We start from the raw sequence: 23,452 nt of genomic DNA, 5'->3' as shown, positions 1-23,452 counted from the left end.
GTGCAGGCGTCAGAATAAAGGTGAAAGCAGGGTAAGAATAAGTGGGATTTGAGGCAGGGAGGGGGGCACTGAGGAGGAAATTTTTGTTGCGGGACTGGGGGAAACCAATAAGAGTGAGGAAGGGCTAAAGAAGATAGAACAGAAGAGGTAACAAAAGAGGAGATAGAATAACAATAAGACAGCCAAATAAGACAAAATAGAGAAAAACCATCCTGCCAGAAACAGTGCCTCACCAGTCACAGACAGGAGACATTGCCTCAAGTAGAGCCAATTCACACACTAAAAACTTGCAGGAGTGATTAGGAAAGGACTGAATCCCCTAAATTTAAGACAGAACAATATTCAAGGAATAAATGGCAAGGAAAGAGAGAGGTAAAACATCTCTCCTGGTATTACAAATACTTCCAGATTGCATCATAGTTTCATTCTCCACAACCTAGGTTTGGGATTAAAATCCTTCAGCAATTTCAGTTTCTTCCCTTGACATTTTTTCTGAGTAGGACTACTCCCTACTCCTTTGTCTGCCTCCTTTCTCCGCTTCACTCTTAATCAGCTGCAGTACCACTTGCTGTCTATACTACTGTCTGCTCTGGAGGCTTTTTTTGACTCCAATGGGTTAATGGGCAAATGAACACACACACACGCGCGCACACACACACACACACACACACACACACACACACACACACACTTTCAATAAAGCAATTAATATATGGGACTGGATTCCTGCACATACAAAATTATAATCATGCAAAGCCTGCCCCATGATAGCTGTATTGTATAACAACTGAATCTCATCTCTTAATAGTTCAAACTAAAGTACTTACTATTTAATGTAAATAAAATGCCTGATATTCAGTCTATTTTGACCTGTGTATCATCCATTATAATAGTCTGTAAACCTAAAAACAAAACTACTTCAATAAGAATTCATATGAGCAAATTGTGTCACCTATGAAGATCTCACTGGATGAACAGGGCCCAAGTCTTATGACTACTGCTTCTTTGCCTACAAATTAAATGACTCATGCTAGTTACAGGTCCATTTACCCAGCTGTGTTTGTGAAAAGTTAATAGTGTCCAATATGCATTCAATTCTGCCACTTAATGTTTGCATTTTTATTTATAGTCTAACAATTTGCTGTTATTCCCCTCAACCTCCATTTATTGATCACTGTATGCTCATTTGTTGTAACAGCTAAGAACAAAGAAGTATCAGATCCCGATCTATAGCCCACCATTGTATGAATTCATCCATTATACAACTGCAGTCAAACCCGTTTACCAGCATCATCGGTTGTCATAATTTTTTTTTTAAGTCAAAAGGCACATAAAACTGTATGCTGTAAGTCTGGAAAACAGAGTAGTAGTTAGGCCCTCTGAAAGCTAAAGCACAGTTTAAATCAGATGTGAACGCAGTAATTATCCAATCTGAATAAAATTTATGGTGCACCAGTTCCCAGCATAACTTTGCCACGGAATTAATGATGGGCATCACCTAAGGCTAAAGCATTCAAGTGTAGGAGTAAAATAACTTGGGTGAGGGAGGTGAATCTGAAGAAAGGAACTGGAATCAGAAATAGAACAGTGCAAGAAGCCACAAAGTGATAAGTATTGTTTACCTGTCAGTTGACATTGATTAATCTTGTGTTCTGTGATATCACTCAGTGATTCAAACACCTGGAGGCAGCTGTCACAGCTGTGCACAGCTTCTTCCTCTAACTCCTCCCCTTCTTCTGGCCTTTTCTTACAATCTATCACCTCTCCATCTTCTGCCTTGTCTTCTAGTTTACAGTTAGCATCTGAAAGAAAAATCAAGACTGACCTCAGAGCTTTTAAGAATAGATCCTTTTAAAAATCAGATTGGTTCTTGTTGTTACCAACAAGCAGAAATACATTTGGCATGAGCCTGCTGCACAGGAGAAACACACTTCAGATTTTATTGCTAAATAAGCAGAGGAAACCTCTTTCCTTGACTTTTTTTCTATTCTTGATAATGAAAGGAATTTTCCCTCTACCTTCACCAAACAGAACTCTCCCCCTTTCAAACAACTCTCCCATACTTCAGTGTTAACTTTATCAATTTTTTCACAGCTTATCCAGGGCCTTTGATCACTATAAGAAAGGACATATTACCTTTACAATTAAACAGTGTTCAATGAAAATTTAAAAAAAAAAATCAATGAGTTTAGGAGAGTTTCTTTTCACAGTTAACTGTACTATTTCACAGGAAATTACCAAAATTAAATAAAAGATTAAAATGAACTGAACTGATTAACATAAGGATGAAACTGTTCTGTATTTCATAAGCCAGTCTTAATATTCTATCGCCCTATTACTTGATGTAGAACAATACTATAGAAAAAACTATGCTTTGGGTTAAAGTTATATGTATGTGCTTTAACTTGGATACAATTTAACTAAAGAATAAGCTGGATGGATTCCTTGTTTTGCCAGATCATGGGAAGCTGGAAACTAACTGTTATAAATTATAACTAGTCCACAAGGACACCTTTGTCTGTTTGGGATAATAACAAGTGTTTTGAGGATCACTGGGACAAGCTAGTTCTAACCCCAAAATAGCAGGCATGATCCCACTATCAGGTTTTAAGTTAAATGAGTCAGGTGATCTCAGCCAAATCCCTTGAGCACAGTAGGAACCATACAATTCATTGTACTACCTCAGCTCTGTAAATGACTAATGCTGGAATGAGGTTATATGAAGAATCACAGGAGCAGCCGTGTTAGTCTGGATCTGTAAAAGCAGCAAAGAGTCCTGTGGCACCTTATAGACTAACAGACGTATAGGAGCATGAGCTTTCGTGGGTGAATAGCCACTTCATCGGATGCATGTGAAGTAGTGGGTATTCATCCACGAAAGCTCATGCTCCTATACGTCTGTTAGTCTATAAGGTGCCACAGGACTCTTTGCTGTTATATGAAGAGTAATTTAGATGTGACTTTTCCTCTTTTGAGGTAGAATACACTGTGGTGCCTTAACTATTCCTGACTTTTTGCCCATTTTACTATGCGTTTCCCCCAAAGACAGAAATAAAACAAAACACTTCTCCAATAAAGCAAACCAGCAGTTTACTTTGTTCTTCTCAGTAACCACAATACAACAAATGTAATAAAAAGAAAAATGGCAGTGTGCAAAGGAACCCACACATTTCACCACTTTTTTCCATATTGGAAGCCTCATTTGCTTTTCAGACATTTGAGAGCGTTTCACCTTATGCAGCTAGAATAGATCACCTGAAAAAATTAATTCTTAATAAAAAGAGAGAAAGTACATTTATCATCTAATCCTTTTCTGTCTGCTACAAAAGCCATCATCACCACTCCTCCACAATGAGATGCCTGCGATGGTGCAGTTGCCACGAAGGCTAGGTCTACACTACCCGCCTGAATCGGCGGGTAGAAATCGATCTCTCGGGATCGAATTATCGCGTCTCGTCGGGACGCGACAATTGATCCCCGAATCGACGCTCTTACTCCACCAGCGGAGGTGGGAGTAAGCGCCGTCGATGGGGAGCCGCGGAGGTCGATTTTGCTGCCGTCCTCACAGCGGAGTAAGTCGGCTCCGATAGGTCGAATTCAGCTACACTATTCGCATAGCTGAATTTGCGTATCTTAAATCGACCTCCCCCCCCACCCGTAGTGAAGACCTGCCCTAATACCAACCATTCCCTACATCTGCCACAAGTGTCATGGCTCTTACCAGCTCCCTGAAACCTGCAATAAACACTGCTGCCCTTCAAATAATTTATCAAGGATAGAGGATACTTATGCATAAACCAGAAATGAAACAGACCTGTCATTAAGTGAGCTTCCTCACACTATGTGGCTCATGAGCTAAGCCAGAAGAATCTCTCTGACAGGATAAAGGGCACGGTTTGTTTTTAAAGGGAATTATATTGCAGAGCATCAACAAATGAGTGAAAGAAATAAGTGTGGTGAATGGGTATGTTTGCTCTGTTAAACCACACCTACATACATGGCAAGATTCTTACAAATTTAAATTTCTTGATGCTAGAATAAGAACATTAACTCAGGCAGCTACTTTCAAATTAAGTAGTAGTATGCAAACTAACATTGCCAAAAGTGACAACATCTGAATCTAGGAAAGCTCTTCTGCCATTTGTAAATGCTGGATCTAAACAACCTGTGTACCAGTAACATTTTCCAAGTTCTTCAGTAAGCTTAACAGAGTAGTGAAAATACCACTAGGTTATAAGCAGTTCAGGAAAAGAAATAATTGTCTTAACTCTTGCAAACTGACCCCAACATCATTAAACACTTGTTGGAAGGTAGCATGTGCATATTGCATACCGTTAGTTGTTCAGCTCAGGCTCCCAGTTTCATCTCATAAAACTGACAGCACTCAGGGAAATGTGGGCACTGGGTCTGAATTTTAACATGAGTATTTAAATGCTGCACATAAAGTTTACAGACCTGTTTGTTTTAAAATAAGGTCAGAGTCTGACTCTGCTTTGACTACCATGCTTTAAAAAAAAAAGAGGGCAAAAATTCAACACCTATTGTTCATGAATACTGGCACTTTACAAGAATCCAACACAACAACACACACACCTTAACACACAAAAACGTGAAGAATTGCTCAAGTCAAAGCTTACTACTTAGATAGTAGTTATTAAAATTAGAATAATTTTAACAGTAATACAAATGTTTTTGCTTCCACTTCTGCATTCACAGATATAACTCTACAGGGACAGGAGTCAGTCAAGCTTATTCCCTTTTGCGGCAACTTTAGAATACATGCTCTAGCCAACTGGCACATTTGTTTTTAGGTCAACACTTCAGGGGGACCCTCTGGGACCTAGGTTCAATTTTAGCCTATGATGCTCCTATGAAATGAGTTCTGGCAGTCTCAGCCTCTCTGTTGGTGAATGCATTTCCCCCCTATTCACTGTCTTGGAGAGACACCACCACAAAAATAAATATTTTTTTTTAAATAGGTCATATAACTTGGAGTCTGTGGGATGGTTTTCTAAATCATAACAGCAGCTGTCTTCCACCCCAGAGGTGGCTGTATGTTAGTGATTGCACACATGCTTAGTTCCATCATTTGAAAAGCTTCTTGTGAGCCTAGATAAACCTGGTTCATAAATGCAATATTCATTCAAATGCAGTTGCATCTTTACCTCCTCCTAATTAAGGCTAGTGCTTTCAAACAGACTGCATCAAATACATCTAAGTACCATTACTGCCCCTCTTCACCCTAACATCTGCTACAAATGAAGCCCCAAATACTACAATCATCTATTCAAACATCTCCATCCCCAATACTTGCAAATACTACCACTGTCAATTCTGTAAACTCCACAGCCATGCCCCACTACCATCTGTAACAAACATGGATCTAGTCCCCACCACCACCTTACAATGTCTGCCACTGCACCTGAACTACAGACTACATTTCTAATTATTTAGTATAGAAAGGAGGATTAGATTTGATAGAGAAATACATTCAATTTATGAACACAATAAAAAAAAAATCAAGGCCTGTCTTCTGTTACTGATTATGTTAACGTTATTTATAAGTGGAAATTAAAAGTAGTATGATTTTCCCATTACTACGTTCTCTGGCAGGTGGTTCTGTCCTTCTCCTCTTCCTCCTCCTCATAAGGAATGTTATTGCTATAACTTGGTCTAATAAAACTGCAACTTTGGGGAAAATGAAAAACTGGATTAGCTTAAAAGAGTTGGCTGCAAAAAACCTATGGACTTCAATTAATTTCAAGTATGGGATCAGCTTAAGGCCAACCAGCAGAAATTCCATTCTGTCCATGTAAAAATGAGGTTTCACCACATTTACTTTTTATAACCCATATAAAAGTCGAGTAAAAGTAATGAATATCTAAAAGGCCTCTCAATGGACTGGCAAGACTATCTGTATTCTTGAAACTCATCTTACATATTTCTCTCTATGCAAAAAGGATCCATAGCTGATCAGAGCTAAAATGTCAAACTACCATGAAAACTGCCCAGTTTCCAATCCATTGCACTGGCTTCCAAGCCACTTCTGCATGGAAAAGTGCTGGCAAAAGAAAGGAAAACTAAGATCATGTGGTTATAATTATTACCAGGCAAGGAATATTTCTGCAGCTCAGTGGTAAAGTAAAACTATGTCGCTTTCTGCTCCCAATAGTGTCCATCGCAAAACAACTGCCTCATTAAATCTCTGCAGTAAGATTAATATGCCGTAGCTGCACTACATTTATAACTTGGTACTCTATAAAAAGCACATTTAATGGTTAGAGCCAGAGCTTAGATACAAAGTATTACTATAAAAACTTCTGGCATTGTGGATAAAGTATGGACCTTCTGCAATGCCTGGATCAGATATATCTGGAGTTATTTTTGAATTTTTAGCATTAAGTTCTTGTGATAGTCAACTAACTAACTAAATAAATAAATAAATAAAGTCTTATTATACAATGAAGATACCAGAACACAAGATAAAATAGTAATATGAAAATGAATGCACTAACAAGATTATTTAACAACTCAGAGTTAATACAAAAATAAAAATAAAAACAGTAGAAAACTGGATAATTTCCTGACATATTATTCTTCAGCTTTACAGCCCACTGTTCTTCAAATTGAAAATGTATACGGCATTTATTAGTTCTCAAGTAACAAACAAAAAAAAACAAAAAAAATTTAGGCATAAATTCATTCCTGTGATTTAGAGAACCTTTCCTTTCTCTCATTTACAAGATGTATACAGTACTCTAGATGACAAATAAAGTATTTTACTTAATAGCTTTAAATGTATTCTTTACAATCTAAAAAGGAATAATTCAAACTATTGCCTATAAATTCCCTTTTTTTTTTTAAATCCATGGATTCTAGGAATCAACCTGGAAAATCCTTAAGAAAGGAGACCTTATAAGACTAACTTCAGTTAAGTCAATGGGGCTACCCACATGAATAAGTATTTATATAACTGTTTGCAGGACCAGGACCCTAATCAAACCACACACACACACACACACACACAAAGCCACAAAATAATCATTTCTTGAATTCTAGAAATCATATTAGACTATAACAGGAAAAATGCTCTATTGTTACAAGGAATGGATACCATAATATTAACCTACTTGCAGTACTTGTTTACAATTATTAATAATAAATTCCATGTACGTTCAGACCTAAACAAAAGGATTTATCTACATATCTTTCATTGACTTACATGAAGGGGACTAGTGACTGGTAAACAAACTGAACAAATACCATTTTAAGCTTAAAATCATTTATAAAATAACTAGCCCAAGACACACAATAGTTTCATAAACATGGATGCTTGGGGTTGGGTTTTGTGGGTGCACGTGGTAGTTTGCTTGCAGAAAAAACATCTTGGTCTTTAAAGGTTAATGCTTCCCTTTCAGTTGGATACGCTACAAACAACAATATTCCTGATTTTCTGACTTTGAAAAGTGGGATTTTTTTTTCCTGGGCTTTAGAAGTGCATTCGAAGTTGAAATTCAGTAAGATGAGAGCAGACTTTGAAAAAATAAATCTCACACTGTTGTAAAACAGCAAACAAGCACTAATGAAGGAATTCAGCATTACCAGTCTGTGCGGCTATCTGTCCCACACCCGCCTGCTGGTCCTCCGTTTCATTTTCTTCTACTGCCAGGAAAAGGTAAACAAACAAAAACAAAAAAACACAAGACATTAGGTGGATAGCTGAAATGACTCATGCGTCATCTCCCTAGTTTCAGTTCTGAAAGCCAGTAATGCTTGTGCAACAGGGCAAGAGAACATTGCCTAGTACAGAACCACTGCAAGGTGCAAAACCTCAAAACAGACCATAGCACCACACTTTGTCCAAAAGCATGTAGCTTCTGTGCAGCAGAGTGACCAAAGAGATATCATGGATTAAGAAACAAGTCAAATTTCCTCTGGGATATCTGTTTTCAATCCACGGTACTGTATTCTGTTACATAACTGAATTAAGGACTAAGACAAGGCATGGAGACTCCATTCACTTACTCTACATTGTTAAGTGGGAAGCTTTTTCTGGCAAAGCGGAAGTGGTGCTAAACCATTAATTTCCACTAAATTTAAGATTTTTTTTAAAAAAAAGCTAACATTACAGTTGTGAAGATACCCTTGCAAAAGTGAACCAAAACAATGCTGTCTTACTGAGCCTGCAAACAGACCATGCCAGTATCTTTATTATGGCTCACAGCTTCCCTAAGCACACACCACTCTGGCCAGACTGACTATTCAAAAACTCTCTGGGCAGCAGTGAAATGGACAAGAATCATGTCAGCTTCATTCTGTGACTGTTTTGGGAAGCTACAGGGTGCTGCAGAGGCAGGCACTGGAGCTATTCACAGCAGAAAATGACCCACCAAAGTGAAGGTAGGGGAGGAGTCAAGTAGCAGAACTACTTCCTTATTATGCTCCCAAAGGTGAGAAATCTTTGAGTTGAAGGTGCAGTAGAGAAAAAGAGTCCCTTCTCCCTTCCAGCGGGGAAAAAGTGTAGAGGGGACACTTCATGTTTACAGTATCACCACGTATTCAAAAATCATGAGCAGGCCTCAAAAATCATGAAAGTGGATTAAAAAGATATAAAATGACCTTCCCAACAGCTGTTCCCAAAAAGGGACGTTTAGAGACCAGACAATAGCCTTCTAGGATGTTAACAAGATTTGTTTTGTTTTGCTTTAAGTAGGTCTTCACTTCTGCCTTTAAGGTATGTAAACTGGGGGACTAAGTCTTTCTACAGAAATGCATTGACTACTTTCATCAGCAGAGGTACCAGAACCTCCCCTTACTAATGGAGGCAGATATATATACAAAGCAAAATTTTGTTAATTTGCACTACTGTTTGACAGACACGTTGCAGGTTGCAGAATTTTGAAAATTAATATATAAAAACACCTGAAGACTACCTCAAAAGAGCTTATTTTTAGTAAATGTACCATAGTATATTTTATAAAAATAACTGCTGTTAGTCTAGTACTCTGCTTTTAAATCTTTTCTGGAGAAATAGACTCTCCTGTATGAGAACTCCAAAGTGTGCACATTATCAAAGTTCAACTTCCATACGTGTTACATTAAAAAAGAGAAAGGAAACTTCTGACCAGCATGTTAGCAGGTAACTTTGTGGTTAGCATCTTTTTTAAACTGTTGTTCAAGCTCTTTATGGATTCTTAGTCACAAAAGAGCCAAGTAGGTCACAACAGGCATAAAGAACTTGCCAATAACAGTCAACTAGACTGACGTGTTTGTCAGGAAAGATGAACCTTTGAAAAGAAAAATGTGGTAGAGAGGAGAACAGAACAAAAACAAAAGCTCTAGAATAAGGAACCTTTATCATAGAGTTAGCCTACAAAATATCAACTAGTTCTTCTTTACACCATGGCCAGATTCTTCCACCAACTAATAACAATTGTTTGCTACGTTAGGTAATTATAGTCCAGTCCATCACCCTGTAGCCACAAAGTACTAAAAAGGAACTGGATTAAGTCTTCTCATAGCCTGTTTATAAGAATGTTAGCCTTCATTGTCATTTATAAGAACATAACATAAGAACATAAGAATAGTCCTACTGGGTCACACCAAAGGTCCATCCAGCCCAGTATCCTGTCTACCGATGAGGGAGTGAACCTAACAGGTAATGATCAAGTGATCTCTCTCCTGCCGTCCATCACCACCCTCTGACAAACAGAGGCTACGGACACCATTCCTTACCCATCGTGGCTAATAGCCATTAATGGACTTAACCTCCATGAATTTATACAGTTCTCTTTTAAACCCTATTATAATCCTAGTCTTCACAACCTCCTCAGGCAAGGAGTTCCACAAGTTGACTGTGCGCTGTGTGAAGAACTTCCAGTTATCATGCCATGTTAAACTCACTTGGATAAACCTCACCCTACATCTCATACCCAACTTCAATGTTAACTTCCCCAAGCATTAACTGAAGCGTTGTGTTTCCTTTTGATAAACAAAGGCAATTTTCAACAATATCCCTCCGCTTTACACTTTATACTAATATGAGTCAAAAGCTTTTGGCTACCAAACTACATTAAAAATAAGTATAGGAAGGATATGTGGACTGCAGCAGCATATGTCAAATATTTCTAGTTAATACTGTGAAAAACAAAGATTTATAGTCTAGGATTATATTTGTGAACAAGGGTTTTTGATTTCTCCAGACTTTTTTTTTTTTTTAATATGTAAAGTATTTCGCATGGCCTACCATAAGAAGAGAGAACTCCGGGATAGTAAAAGTAATCAAATGCCAATAAAAGAAGAAACTTCAGGACATATGAAGAGCTAAAGCCTGTGTTTCCAATCATGTTATGCTGCTATGGCTGAATATTAATTCTAGATACTTTTGTGACATCATTATTTCAGAGAAACAATATTTTTGTCTGAACAGTTAAGTGTTTATGACCGCAGAGTCACCTGTTTTGCTAGCGGTGGAAATATTTCTTTGCTAACTAGATCAGAGAACGTTGCCAGCTACTTAAAGCAATAAACCATCAATTCCCTACTATACAATTACATGATGAAATTAAAAAAAAAAAAAAAGTGTTCCTAAACAAGAATCGCTCACCAAAACAATTGTGGGACTGCACTCCTTGATTGTGGAAAATTCTATTTGCATATAATTTTTTTTTTTAAAAGAAGATTTCAGTCAGGGAAAATAGAATTCCAGTATTGCAGCTGTCTTCACCTTTATAAAGTCTGGTGGGTTTGGACTCATAACAGCATTTTGTAGTAAAGTTTAATACTACAAAAATGCATTTCTAAACAAGAACTTTTATATATACACGGATATGTAGAGAGATATATAGATATATCTATATATATTTCATATATCTATATGTTGAGCTTTGCAATCCAAGAGGCAGAGCTACTTGTTAGCCTGCGAATACTCTGGTTTGAATTCAGACTGTCTTGCATGCCCAGACTCAGAGGGTTCTAGGAAAGTTGAAAAACCAACATTGTTAGGGCTAAATCTTTACTTGCTTTTTTACGCAATAGTCTCTCTGAAGCCACTAAGTGGAGGAACAAACAGATTTGGCCCATAGATTCTGACAGCAGAGTTAAACTCTCACTAATTTACTGCAACATCTGCTGGTCAACCAGAATTTCACTCCTCCTCCCTAGAAGATTGTCAAGGTGGCACAAAGCTTATGTACGTGGAGGAGAGTTCATAAAGCTAACAGTGGAAGAACTCACATATTCTGCTAACTAACCGGGCTACCCCACATGGAAGGGTCAGTCTGTTAGTAGAAGCAGACAACAGTGGTGCATGCTTGGGGAGACCTCATATGGAAAAAGGAATGGACGAAAATAGAAATGTGGGAGTACTATGAAAAGGTGCATTTTCACTGAGAGGGAATCGTTTATGGAGAACAGAGGCTATGATTTATGGCTTTTGAGCTATTATAAACTATAACAAAATACAAGCTACAGATAATTGAAAAAAGACTATTTTCTTCTACTATGGGTAGGTTAATAAATTAAAGAGAGAGAAAGAGAATGCATACTTCCCTGAACATCTGAGGCTCTTTTCAGCTTGTTAAACAAAGCAAAAGAAGCCACATATCCCAAAATAAACTATAAACAGACTGTTATTGATTTAGTACCCCTTCCTAAAAACACTTTATTTAAGGGATGTGAAACAAAACAAAACATAACACAGCAACCAAGATTGCTAGGGGTATGAGAAGATTTGATTTACAATATATATAACTTATATTTCCTATAACTCAATATAACTTGCCATAAGCTTAACATTGGTACTTGAATTTAAAACTTTTCTTCCACAAAAGTATTCTTCCTATGATGATTACTTTATAAAGCATGCATTCCATGCATGTTTGAATAATATCTGCAGATAAGTAAGAGGCACTAGCCGTATTAGCATAATCAATATACAATTTACAGAGCTACCCAGACAGAACAGAAATAAAACATGTGTGCCATTATTTTAGTATCTAAAAATTACTGTCATTTCTGGACGTATCTTTCTGCTTTTCCTCTCTCTTCATGTCCACATACAAACTAAGAAGAGATACTTATTGCCACCATCTATGCATAGATGTTTAATATGATCAGGTAGATTAGTCACACAGCAGAGGCAAATTTAAGGTTCAGTCCTGCAAAGTGCTGAGCCTCTCAAATCCCATTTACATTCAATGGATTTTGTGGACTTGCAGCACTTTGCAGGGCCATGCCTTTAGAACATATTTTAATAAAAGGTTTAATTTGTATGGGAAATGCCAGCTGCAATCAATAAAGTGTGGGGTTAATTGCAGGATCACACCCTAAAGTAGTTCCTCTTGTTTATTCTTTCTCCACTTTCTCTATACCCTTCATGCTTTCTTTAAAAGTCATCATCAGCCAAATTCTCCCTGTAGACATAGATACACGCACATATTCTCACTCCAACTGGTGCCAATAAAAGTCACAAATGTGACTCTGAGAGGACAATACAATCCTACTTCAGTGAGGTTAGCAAACATATAAAGTACATTACAAAACTGTATTGAGACATCTTGCATTCTTACTGGTCAATAACCATCCTGATCAAACATCAGACAAGGTCTAATTTTCTGAACCACCTTAAACAGTATCAATACACTTCCATTAAAGATACACTAGAGTGCAGCCTCTTTTATTAACTAAAATGGAGGACTGAGTTCATAAAATCAAATGTCTCAAAATTACAACAGGTACAGTGCATAAGTTGAAATATGGTGCACTGCATCACTTTCTTCTTGTCCTTCAAGCCACTGCAAAGCAATTTCCAATGCACCAACGGCATCAGAATCTGAAGGCACTGGAATCTGAAGCAACGTTGACTTGTTCTTTAATTGACAACACTTTCGTTATATGATTTCCCCACACATACACCCGGAAAAATGATTCATATAATTAGCTGTTTGTGAAGACTGGTGTTCATAAAATTGAGGTTCTACTGTACCAACGAAGAAAAATTTCAAGTGCCATTTAATACAATTTTAAAAAAGTAATAATCCTATCAATATACATATATTTGAGATAACACTGGAAAAGGAAGGAAGGGTTCAGTTTAGTTGCATACCCTGCCTCCCATTATTTTTAAGCTGTAATGTAATGATATTTTCTTAAACCACAACTCAGAAGTGTAAAGAATTCTTGGGGGACGAGGTTGTTTAAAATAACAGAACTGAATGCTCATTATTATTACCAACCTTCATCCCCTCACACGTTCTTCCTCCTACAGACAGAGGCTGCCACACACCCCTCCTGACATTCTTATCCATTTTACACACGCTCCTCTCCAGCCTGTCCCTCTATTGAGCTTCTTTTTCAGTTATTCTTGTATAAAAGCTAAACTGGGAGCAGTGTGTGGCTCCCAATTCAGCTGTGTTGGTTGAAACAGTAGTATTTTCTTAGGTGGTACCTAAAAAGATAACCTTTCTGGTTAGGCACATTTAAAAGACACACACACACACACTTTGGACAGTTCTCTTTCAGCCCTCATATTCTTTATTCAAGGATTACAGCGTCCCAATGTGACACACTGAATCATGTAAGGAGACAGTCACGTCTATGGAATATTATGGGTGAGAAAAGCAGAACAGAGACTCCTTCCAACCACACAGAATTCTAGTGTCTTTCTAACCTATTTTGTTTTCAAGACAGTTAGACCAGTTCTGTGTATTGACCTTGCCTCCCTAATCTCTCATCCATGAACAAACATTTGGACTATATTTTAAATTGTTTTGGTTGGTAAGTTGATAACAAGACTATGCATTTTACAAAGTGCCATTCATCCAAGAATCTCAAAGTTTTTATAACCTTTAAATTTCACAACATCCCAATGAGGCATTATTATACGCTCACAGATAATGGAACTAAGATGCTGAGGGCCAAGTTCTCACTTTACTCCACCCCTTTTGCAGTAATACAAAAAGAAGCCAAACTGTTGCAATTGCACTGACCTCCCACTGGGTGCAGTCTATGCAATGAGAACAGGAACCCCTGCACACTGCAAGCAGTGTTCTGCAACATCCTGCAGGAGGGTATGGGAATGTCACTGGGGAGTGACGGAGTCATCCAGTGGGACCACAGCTATACAGATGTGCTGTACTGTCAGTAGACATTGCGAATAGTGCTTTTGCTCCGTGTCCTGCTAACAGGCTGTGGGAGAGGAAAGAGTCCTTTTTGCTCCCTTTCCCTGTATTTAGTTCATTTACTTCAACTGGATCTGCCTCCATGAAATTAAGTGACTTCCTCAAGCTCACTCCAAGGCCTGTGTGTGCATGCTGCTAAGCGCCCCCAACTCCCACGGAAGACAATGGAAATGAGGAAAATCCGCACTTCTCAGGACCATTGCAAGACACTGGCAGAGCAAGGAACTGGCTTCAGGAGTCCCAACTCCAAGTCCAGTGCTCAGATCTTTTGGCAACCCTCCCTCCCTGCAATGGCCACACTTAGCTGAAAGCTATTATTTACTTTCAAGAACATAATTATAGATAACCAGTCCAGCATGATAAAAATCAAGAAGTGAAAAGAATATCCAAGATCATTTTTTTGAGCAGTTACAAAGCCCTTTATGTAATAGTAATGATTTCAGAGTTCAGATTCCTTATAATACATTACAGCGACACATAAACCATAAGTTTTCTCTCTCTCTTTAGTCACTTCCATAAGGCATAGATGATGAGTTATATGGTACATGGGCAGAGGGACATAATTAAGAATTTAGGTTATTTTTGCAGGCCTCTACCTGCACCTGTACTTAGGAAATAGGGAACTAATTAAATGTTTCCCACAAAAAGCTGAACTCTTTTAAAGAAAAGCACACCTGAAGCAATCTGATTTATGGATCACAGAGATCAGAAACAGAAATAACCAGTGGCCAAAATGTTCAAACCTAGGTGACTGAATTTAAAAGTGATCTGTTAAAAGTGATGAGTACCTACAGCTTTGTGGATGCTCAACACCTCTGAATGGTCAGTTCACTTAGCTAGGTGCCTAATGTCAAGCAACAAGATTTAGACTTTTTGGCCACTGACTCCATTCGCAAAACTATAAATACTAAACTATAGATATTAAACTAATGATGCACATTTATCTTAGTCAAAAGGCCAGTTCTTTCAGTGTTAATTTGAATGAGCTAGGTTGTTCTTTGTCTAAATGTTTATCAAGGAGTTGCTTCCAGAGAATTCATTTCTTTGTTTTACGATGTTGTACATCACCTTTTGTTCTTCCTTTTATCGTTCTTGTCTTTTACTTTTCTGCAACCAGAAAAGTACTCAGTGCTCACTCCCCTTCCTCTCTTGATTAACATTTGTATTTGGCTCACTAGCCTTTTCCACTGAATCTATTCAACAGCTTCATCTTAAATCACAAGACACAAATCTTTTTCCCATGCCCTGGCTCTTAACTACATAACCCAACCACTTCCCAGAAGTCACACACAAAGGCCAATAGTCAACCATTTCATCCACCTATTTTTAGGATGATAAAAAGTTGCATTGAGCATATATCTTGAAGTCCCTGTTGTTCTGGGATTAGGGGATCAGAGATTCCAAGGTACACAATTGCAAGGAAGGAAGTGGAGAACAACTAAGAGAGATAAAGCAAACACACACACACACCCCACACACATTAGTACACCTCTATCCCTATATAATGCTGTCCTCGGGAGCCAAAAAATCTTACTATGTTATAGGTGAAACCGCGTTATATTGAACTTGCTTTGATCCACCAGAGTGCGCAGCCACGCCCCCCCCCCCCCCCCCAGAGCACTGCTTTACCGCGTTATATCCAAATTCATGTTATATTCGGGTCGCGTTATATCGGGGTAGAAGTGTACTATCAAAAGTTAGAAAATATGTTGACGCCATTAGGAAAAAAAACCCATAACCCTACCCCCAGGGTAATATACTTCAGAGCCAGAGCATGTTTTGTTGACCCATATATAGCCTAGCCTTATCAAGGGCATGGCTCATAATGTCACTTAATCTGATATGTATAAAAGAAATATTTTACAATGAAGGACTTTTTTTTCCCTGTTAAATCCCTTCAAGACATTAATGAGTCAACAATGGAAAGTGAAACTTTCTAGTTTTACAAAAGTATCCAGAGTGGGAAAATAAAAATCTCACTCAAAAACCAGTCACCAGGGATGTTGTTTTCTAATGTTCATTAAGCAGGTAAATACAATCTGAGGTAAAGAAGCTGTAAGTTTTACTCCAGATCCAGGACACTAAAAATTGAGGGCAACATGAGATTCTGAATATTTTTTCCCAACACTGCTTATTTTTAGTAGGATATAAAGGTGTCAAATCCTGCTTCAACTAGGGCTCTTTGACCAAAGGCTAGCACAGCCAGATTGAACACATTTCTTTCTAGTTACCAATAAAGAAAAAAAGTGATGCAGTATCATTAAACAGTAAAACAATTCACACACCGAAGAATAATAAATAATAATAATAATAAAAATGTACTACATCAAATTAAGTATATTGTAGGGTTTAAGAGATTCAGGAAGGGGGTGGGGAGTCAAATCTTGAAAGATACTGTACTTATTTAAAAATGGAATAATATTTCAGATGAATTACTAATGCAAACAGAAAGCCCTCTCTCCTGTTCCCATTGAAGTCAATGGGGGGGGGGGAGGGAGATATGACACCTGCTATTAATATCAGTGTTTCAGGATGTTTTTAAAATGTGGATAACTGACAAGACTCCTGTACTTAGAGTATACATAGTAAAAGAAGTTGAAGTGTAAGAACAAAAAGCTGCTGTAAATCATGCACAGTGGGCGTTCTTTAATCTATAGTATCTCTCCATTGAAAATAAATGTTACGCACATCCCAGAAGAATACAGGCCACATAAATTAAATCCTGAAAAACACATTTTTCTTCTTCTTCTACTTCAGCATTATGGAGGAAAAAAGTCTTCAAAAATAGTAATGGAATGCAAAAAAAATAACTTTTACGGTAAGAAAGAGTTTGTACAATTTTAACTAGTACTATAATATTGGAGGAAAATATTCCTAATTTTAACTTCTTTTCGTGAAAAGAACAGGAGTACTTGTGGCACCTTAGAGACTAACAAATTTATTAGAGCATAAGCTTTCGTGGACTACAGCCCACTTCTTCAGATGCATATAGAGTGGAATAAATATTGAGGAGATATATATACACACATACAGAGAGCATGAACAGGTGGGAGTTGTCTTTTCGTGAGGGTACTAACAGCATCTTACACACATATGCCACAAAAGAACTGAAAGCAGAATTTTTGTAACCAAACTAAAAACCCAAGAAAGCAGGCGGACTGAATGAAAATGCTAATTGTAATGTGTTGTAATAAAAATACCCCCAAGATCAGCCCAATCTTTTTTTGCTATAGCATAGTCCCCAGGCATATGGCTAACTACTGCCTGATCATTATCCTGGCTAAAACTAAAGCTACTGAAGTTTAGGAGGATTCATATCTAACAGAATTTCTTTCATCTCTAATAATTGCTAAACTAGCATAATTACTCATACTTGAAGTGGAATGTGATGCATGCTAAGAACCCAACTTGCCTAAAATTAAAGTTAAAACAAAAACAAAACCCACTACTGAACTCTGTATTCAAAGATTCATCTTTTGTCAGACTTCTATGCCAAGTGTTGCATAATGATTTAGAATTATTTAAAAGCTTCCCTTACACTATTTGACTATTATAAAGAGAACAATTGAACAACTTTAATGCTTACATTTCAATTGCTTTGTAGTAAAAGCATTGCACAATACTTTAAAAACCAGACAGGTACCTTTCCACAGTCCAACAGATCAATCATATACAATTTCTGTTAGAGCAAAACGTAGTCCCCCCAAGGGGAAAAAAAATATATATATTTTTGGTGACCACAATTCTGATTTAATTGAAATAGGATAAGAAAGTTGCATTTTCCCCATACCCAGTGCGACTAATACTGACTTTTGACAGTACCACAGAATCCTACGGAAAACTCCAAATATATTTCAGACAAAGGCTATGTCTGCACTACCGCGGTAAGTCGACCTATGCTACGCAACTCCAGCTATGTGAATAACGCAGCTGGAATCAACGTACCTTAAGTCGAGTTACCGTGGGCTCTACACCCACTGGGGGGGGGGAGGAGGAGTCGACAGGAGATTTTCTCCCATCGACTTACCTTACTCTTCTTGTCAGGGGTAGAGTACGGGGGTCGACTGGAGAGCGATCTGCAGCTGATTTGGCGGGTCTTTACTAGACCTGCCAAATTGACTGCCGGTGGATCGATCTCAGAGCATCGACCCCGGCTGTAGTGTAGACCTGCCCAAAATGTTGAGGTTTTTCCCTGAGATATCAGTATTCATACCATGTTCTTAATCAGTGTTTCAAACAAAAAAGCATTTAATCCAGAAGATGTCTACATGAAATTTTAACAGGCATGGAGAGGGAGGGGGTTTAAGTCCTTTTCTCATTTACAAATACTTAACTAAAAAAAGGTAGAAAGGGTTTTTTACAAAATTTATGAGATTTCAATACTGAGGCATCTATTTCATAACAAAGAAATTAAAACTATTAAACCAGTTACACAGAATGAATTACAGGAAAGCATACAGCCTTTTAAGAAATCTTAGCTCATGGTGGAACATATTATCCTACACATCTCCATATTAAGAGCCTCTCTTGTTGCAAGAATTAGCTGCAACTAGAAAACCCAAGCCATACTTCTAGCCCTTTTAAGGCATCTTTATCTAAAGATTTCAGCCTCATGGCAACTAACAGTTCAGTTCATAACTATGTACAGATAGAAGGTTTCCAAGATACAAGTTCACCTGCTCCTGAGAAATGGTCCATTAGACTTGCACTGGTCCCAGAAAGCAATTGGATATCATTTTTGTAATCTTCAAGTTGATAAAGTCAGTCATAAACATTAGCCATGTCAATGAGAATTACTTAAGGGGGGGAGCAACATTTTTTTTTAAATCAGACATGGGAATAATCTGCCAAGACAAAAAAAAAATCTAACTATAAATAGCCTGTACTATAACATTATAAGATGGTCATTTTAAATCCCTTTGAAATTTGATTTTTTATGTTATGCTTTTGTGTTCAATATCTAATATTTGCCCTTTTTGGGTGGCCAACAATCCACTCATACATCAAAACAAATGGTTTTGCTTTTCAGACCAAGTGGAATCTTATGAATGTTTTGTTCCCTCCCCATAAGATGATTATGCCAGAACCTCTGAGATTCTGAAATCAGGCCTTTCAGAAAAAGTTCTTTGGACCAGCCATAGTATAACTTTGAGTTGAGTTCAAAGGAATCATGCCAATAGTAATTGCTGTTTTGTTTATGCTAGACTGTCTGCCGATTAGACTATAATCAATCTAATGACTAATATCCAGTCCATGTAATTTAGAGGTTGGGCAGTGTGGGGGTGATAAACATTCAGCTAGCTGAGAAATTACTAGAAGTGTTACTGTTTGATGGGGATTTGAATTTTAAATTCTTTCTTAACTATTGTTACTAATATAGCTACCTTTTTGTTACAATAATCCACCACCCTTCTACCTTAAATACCAGTATGCCATAACATCTGTGCCTCCTATACAAGAAATGTATTATTGTTTCAAATATATTATAGAGAACTAGTCACATTAAATACAAACATAAATATGGGGGATGAAATTGATCATCTTCATCCACTACCAACTTTGCAGAAGTTACAGTTGCAAATGAAGCCAAAATGGAAAGAGTACCTTGGTTTTCCTCAAAAGACGGCACAACTCTAAGAAATGCAGGGCATTGCCCTGGTAACATTTCAAGATACATGCCTGTTTTAGGCAGAATATACATATATAGTACAGTGAACACATTTTTTCCCTCTCTTCTTTCTAGGAGCTAAACATTTAATAAATTAATCCACAGAATTATAAAACTGGGTTACTAAATATCAGTACAAGGAAATTCATTTGGAAGTGTCAAAGAAAAATAAAAATGCTTAAATAAGTCCTCAGAGTTCAATGTTTCTATTAAATTTGTGGGACTATACCAGCTCCCTGTGGTGGCTTATTTAACACCTACAATTTCTAGCGATTTTTCACACACAACTTTAGTCTAATGGATATTACCTGACTTTGGTTGAGAAGGACGGGATTTAAAGATACATTAGGACTGTCTTTTCATTCAAATTCGCTAATGAATATCTGTTTTTTTTCTCTCTCAGATGACATGGATGACTACATTTTCATAGCGTCCATATATTTCTAAACAAATCATTTCTGATCAAAAAAACTTTAAGAACAAAAAACAAATACCCCCAAGTGAAAGAAAAAGGGTCAGTAACCTAAGTGTGATATCTTACAGAGTGTGCCAAGTTACAAAAGCGTTAGCCATTCAAGAGGCCAATTTAAACAAGACACAACTGAATTCCTCTTTACCCCTTGCCTCCTCCGCTCAGGAGGTCCCAAGTACAGCATCCTGAATACATTAGGGCAATTCTGGCCCTCAAGCATTCTGAGTTTAAAAAGGAATATAAATGACCAGTCATCCTCCCCCATGATCTTCTCCTTTGCAACTTGGCTTGTTTTGTAGCTTTCACACTTATATATAGCTGACCTGCACTACTTCACCTCCCTTTTTTTTAGGTATGTGTTTAAGATTGTTTTGATCACATAGAACACATACAATAAGGATTCCTTTCAGAAAAATCACCACAAGAAATGGGATAAATAAACAAGCAAAATGAAAAATAGGTCAAGACTGATAAGTTTGATGCAACTGATTCTACGTATATTAAAAACAACCTAGCAGTTTTGACTTCTTTTTAAAGATTAAGTCACTTAAGATATTCAAATTAAATATCTTGTTTTAAATGTCTCTGGATGGAGAATTATTTGCTCACCTATGCCCAAGCATTTATTTACATATCCCTGAAGTGCATGGTATACAGCTTTTCATAAACAACAATAGTCTTCCTTGTGCTTAGGTAAATATTTTTATTGTTTTTAAAATGTTGAGGGGGGTGGGGGAGGAAAGCTACAGTTTGCCCTGCCTTGTTTCTCATTTATGTCAAAAGCTGGTACCTGTCAGCAAGAGTTACTAGGATAATTAGACTAAGACTATAGTTACCAGCAAATCAAAAAGAGGAAAAAAGCAAACAGAAGAAAACTAATTCACAAATGTATTTTCAAAAAACAAAAGACATTTAGTCATAAGTGAATTCTTAACACCACCATTTCTAATGAACATTACTTTCATGCATTCAACATACAAACACCCCAAAATTCAACTGTCATTTTGTTTTTATGTGTTTACCTGCCTTGTGTCACTATTCCCCTAAGATACAAGTTTCAAATTATGTTATCAAAAGTGACAGCCATATCAGAGATATCTTTTAAATCTTTTTCCATCAGAAAAAGTTACTAAGTACATGACAAATTGCAAATTTACTGTGTATCTCATGTTTTGTTTAGACATGGAAACAGTACTCATGAATTTAAAGAGCTTCTTTACATAGATGTATATAATAGTTTAATGTAGATGAGAAATAGTTTGGAAAAACTGTTTACTTTTAAACTACAGATCTTGCTTATCTCCTAATGATTAAGCTACTAATCATTAAAAAAGAACCTAAAATCAATGTTGCATTTAGGTTTCTGTTGAAATTCTAACAAACAACATTTGCAATGTTACTCACAGCTATTGTTTCTTCATAAAAAATTAAGATGAAATATTTGATGGACACAGCATTTTCAATTTAAATGCTATAAAAGAATCTTTAAACTTCCCAGCTGATTCATGCTGCTATCCCACCTAGAAATCTTACAATCAGATTGTCCTCAGCTCAGAATATTACTAATCCACTCAAAAATGGACACCATTCAAGAAAAATAAAATGGGAAAATGAAAAAAAATCAGATATTTGAACAAAGGCCACCAAGAATGATAATCTGCTTCTCAAGAATAATTACTGCTGCAATAATTACACATATGATGATTGATTTACTATTTGTATTTTTTACTGGAGAAATAATAAATATGGCACAATAAATATTTAACACAGATACAGTGAAGAAATGTGTAACAGTTTCTTAAGTATATAGTATACTGTCACTAAAACCCAAGCCACTCCATCTGAAATCTAGGATTTTGCTATTTGCTCATTTTAGGAAATCTTAGGCTACTAGTACAAAAAGCAGACTATGCTCAGACCTACACATAAAATGGAAGCTGAATTTTTGAGTTAATTTAAATGTTATTTACAGAAAGGCACTTGAAAAAACACATTTTCATTCTGTAAAATGTGTGAGTACCACACATACACATGCTTAAATCAATAAGTATGATGAAAGCATGGTTCTATTCTGACAGAACAATTTACACCATTTTCCCATTCATTTTGTGTTTCTTCATCTGTACTAGATTTGTAATTCCAACTCTATATTTGTTCAGTTGAACTTTTCTAACATCTTATAAATATGACCAACTGATGCCCTATTTATGGGCCATAAAAATCATACGGACATGTAAATAAACCCTCATTAGGGAAGTCCAGAACTAAACGGATGCACAACCAACAAAACTTTGTCAATTCATTTTAAAAGATAAGTGAAGAGCACCACATTTGTTCTTCACATGCTGATGAACAAAAGCACTACTCTCAACTGTACAAACTTCAGTAAATTTTAAATATATGAATGCAAAAGAATGCAAGGCAGCAAATTCAAGACACTATCCCTTTTTGAAATATTTGGAAGAAAAGGAAAGAAAGAAATAGAGCCTAATCCAAAGCCCACTGAAGTCAACTGAAAGACTTTGGAAGGGGAACTTTGAGAGTTTTGTTTTAAGCAAATGAAACACTATTTTTAATGGGTCCTGCAGTACATGTTCATAGAAGCTGATCCTGCTCCACTGAGAACTGAATAATTTTGTGGACTTCAATGCAATTAACTCCTGATTTACACCGGTGTAGCTGAGACAAGACTAAGGCCTGTTCCTTTTACACTAGGAAACAGCTCATAGGCACATTCCCCCCAGCACCCTTCCAGGGTCTGTATTCACAGCATGCACAACCCTCCAGGCTTCCAAGTTTGGCAGGCCTTCTTCCTTCACCCCCACCCCCTCCATGTCTGACCCATTATGGGCTGGAGCAGCGTGTGTCTGACTCAGCCTCACCACAGCTCCGGAGCAAGGGGCAAAGACAAGTGTTGATTACAGAGCCCCCGCCCAAGAGGAAAGCAGAATTTGGGTGGGACCAGCGTTCCCCCAACCAGGCCAGCTCGCAGCCCTGTCTCTGCCCAGCCCAGGCACTGGGGTTACTGCGGCAGGACCAGGGGCACGAAAAGTCACAAACTGGCGGGGAGGGGGGCAAAGGCAGGGGTCGCTGCGGAAGATGCTACGGCCAGCGCCTTCCTCGGCCCGGCTA

At 37.4% G+C, this 23,452-nt stretch overlaps 1 protein-coding gene across 5 annotated transcripts in view; it reads right to left on the bottom strand.

Moving 5' to 3' along the window:
• Positions 1-23,452, bottom strand: part of ZNF521 (zinc finger protein 521) — a 275,559-nt gene that overhangs the window by 249,408 nt on the left and 2,699 nt on the right. For 3 of the 5 annotated variants that reach the window (XM_054018219.1, XM_054018217.1, XM_054018216.1), the window contains 2 exons: positions 7,603-7,662; positions 1,623-1,802 (listed from right to left, as the gene is read on the bottom strand). In XM_054018219.1, the coding sequence (XP_053874194.1) occupies positions 1,623-1,802; positions 7,603-7,662 (240 nt within the window). The remainder of the gene's footprint in view (positions 1-1,622; positions 1,803-7,602; positions 7,663-23,452) is intronic. The other 2 variants (XM_054018220.1, XM_054018218.1) reach the window with 1 other exon arrangement.

The sequence above is a fragment of the Malaclemys terrapin genome, chromosome 2, assembly GCF_027887155.1.
Source record: "Malaclemys terrapin pileata isolate rMalTer1 chromosome 2, rMalTer1.hap1, whole genome shotgun sequence".
Classification (NCBI taxonomy): domain Eukaryota; kingdom Metazoa; phylum Chordata; order Testudines; family Emydidae; genus Malaclemys; species Malaclemys terrapin.
Note: the sequence above shows the minus strand (reverse complement) of the source record. Positions and strands in the feature narration are given on the sequence as shown.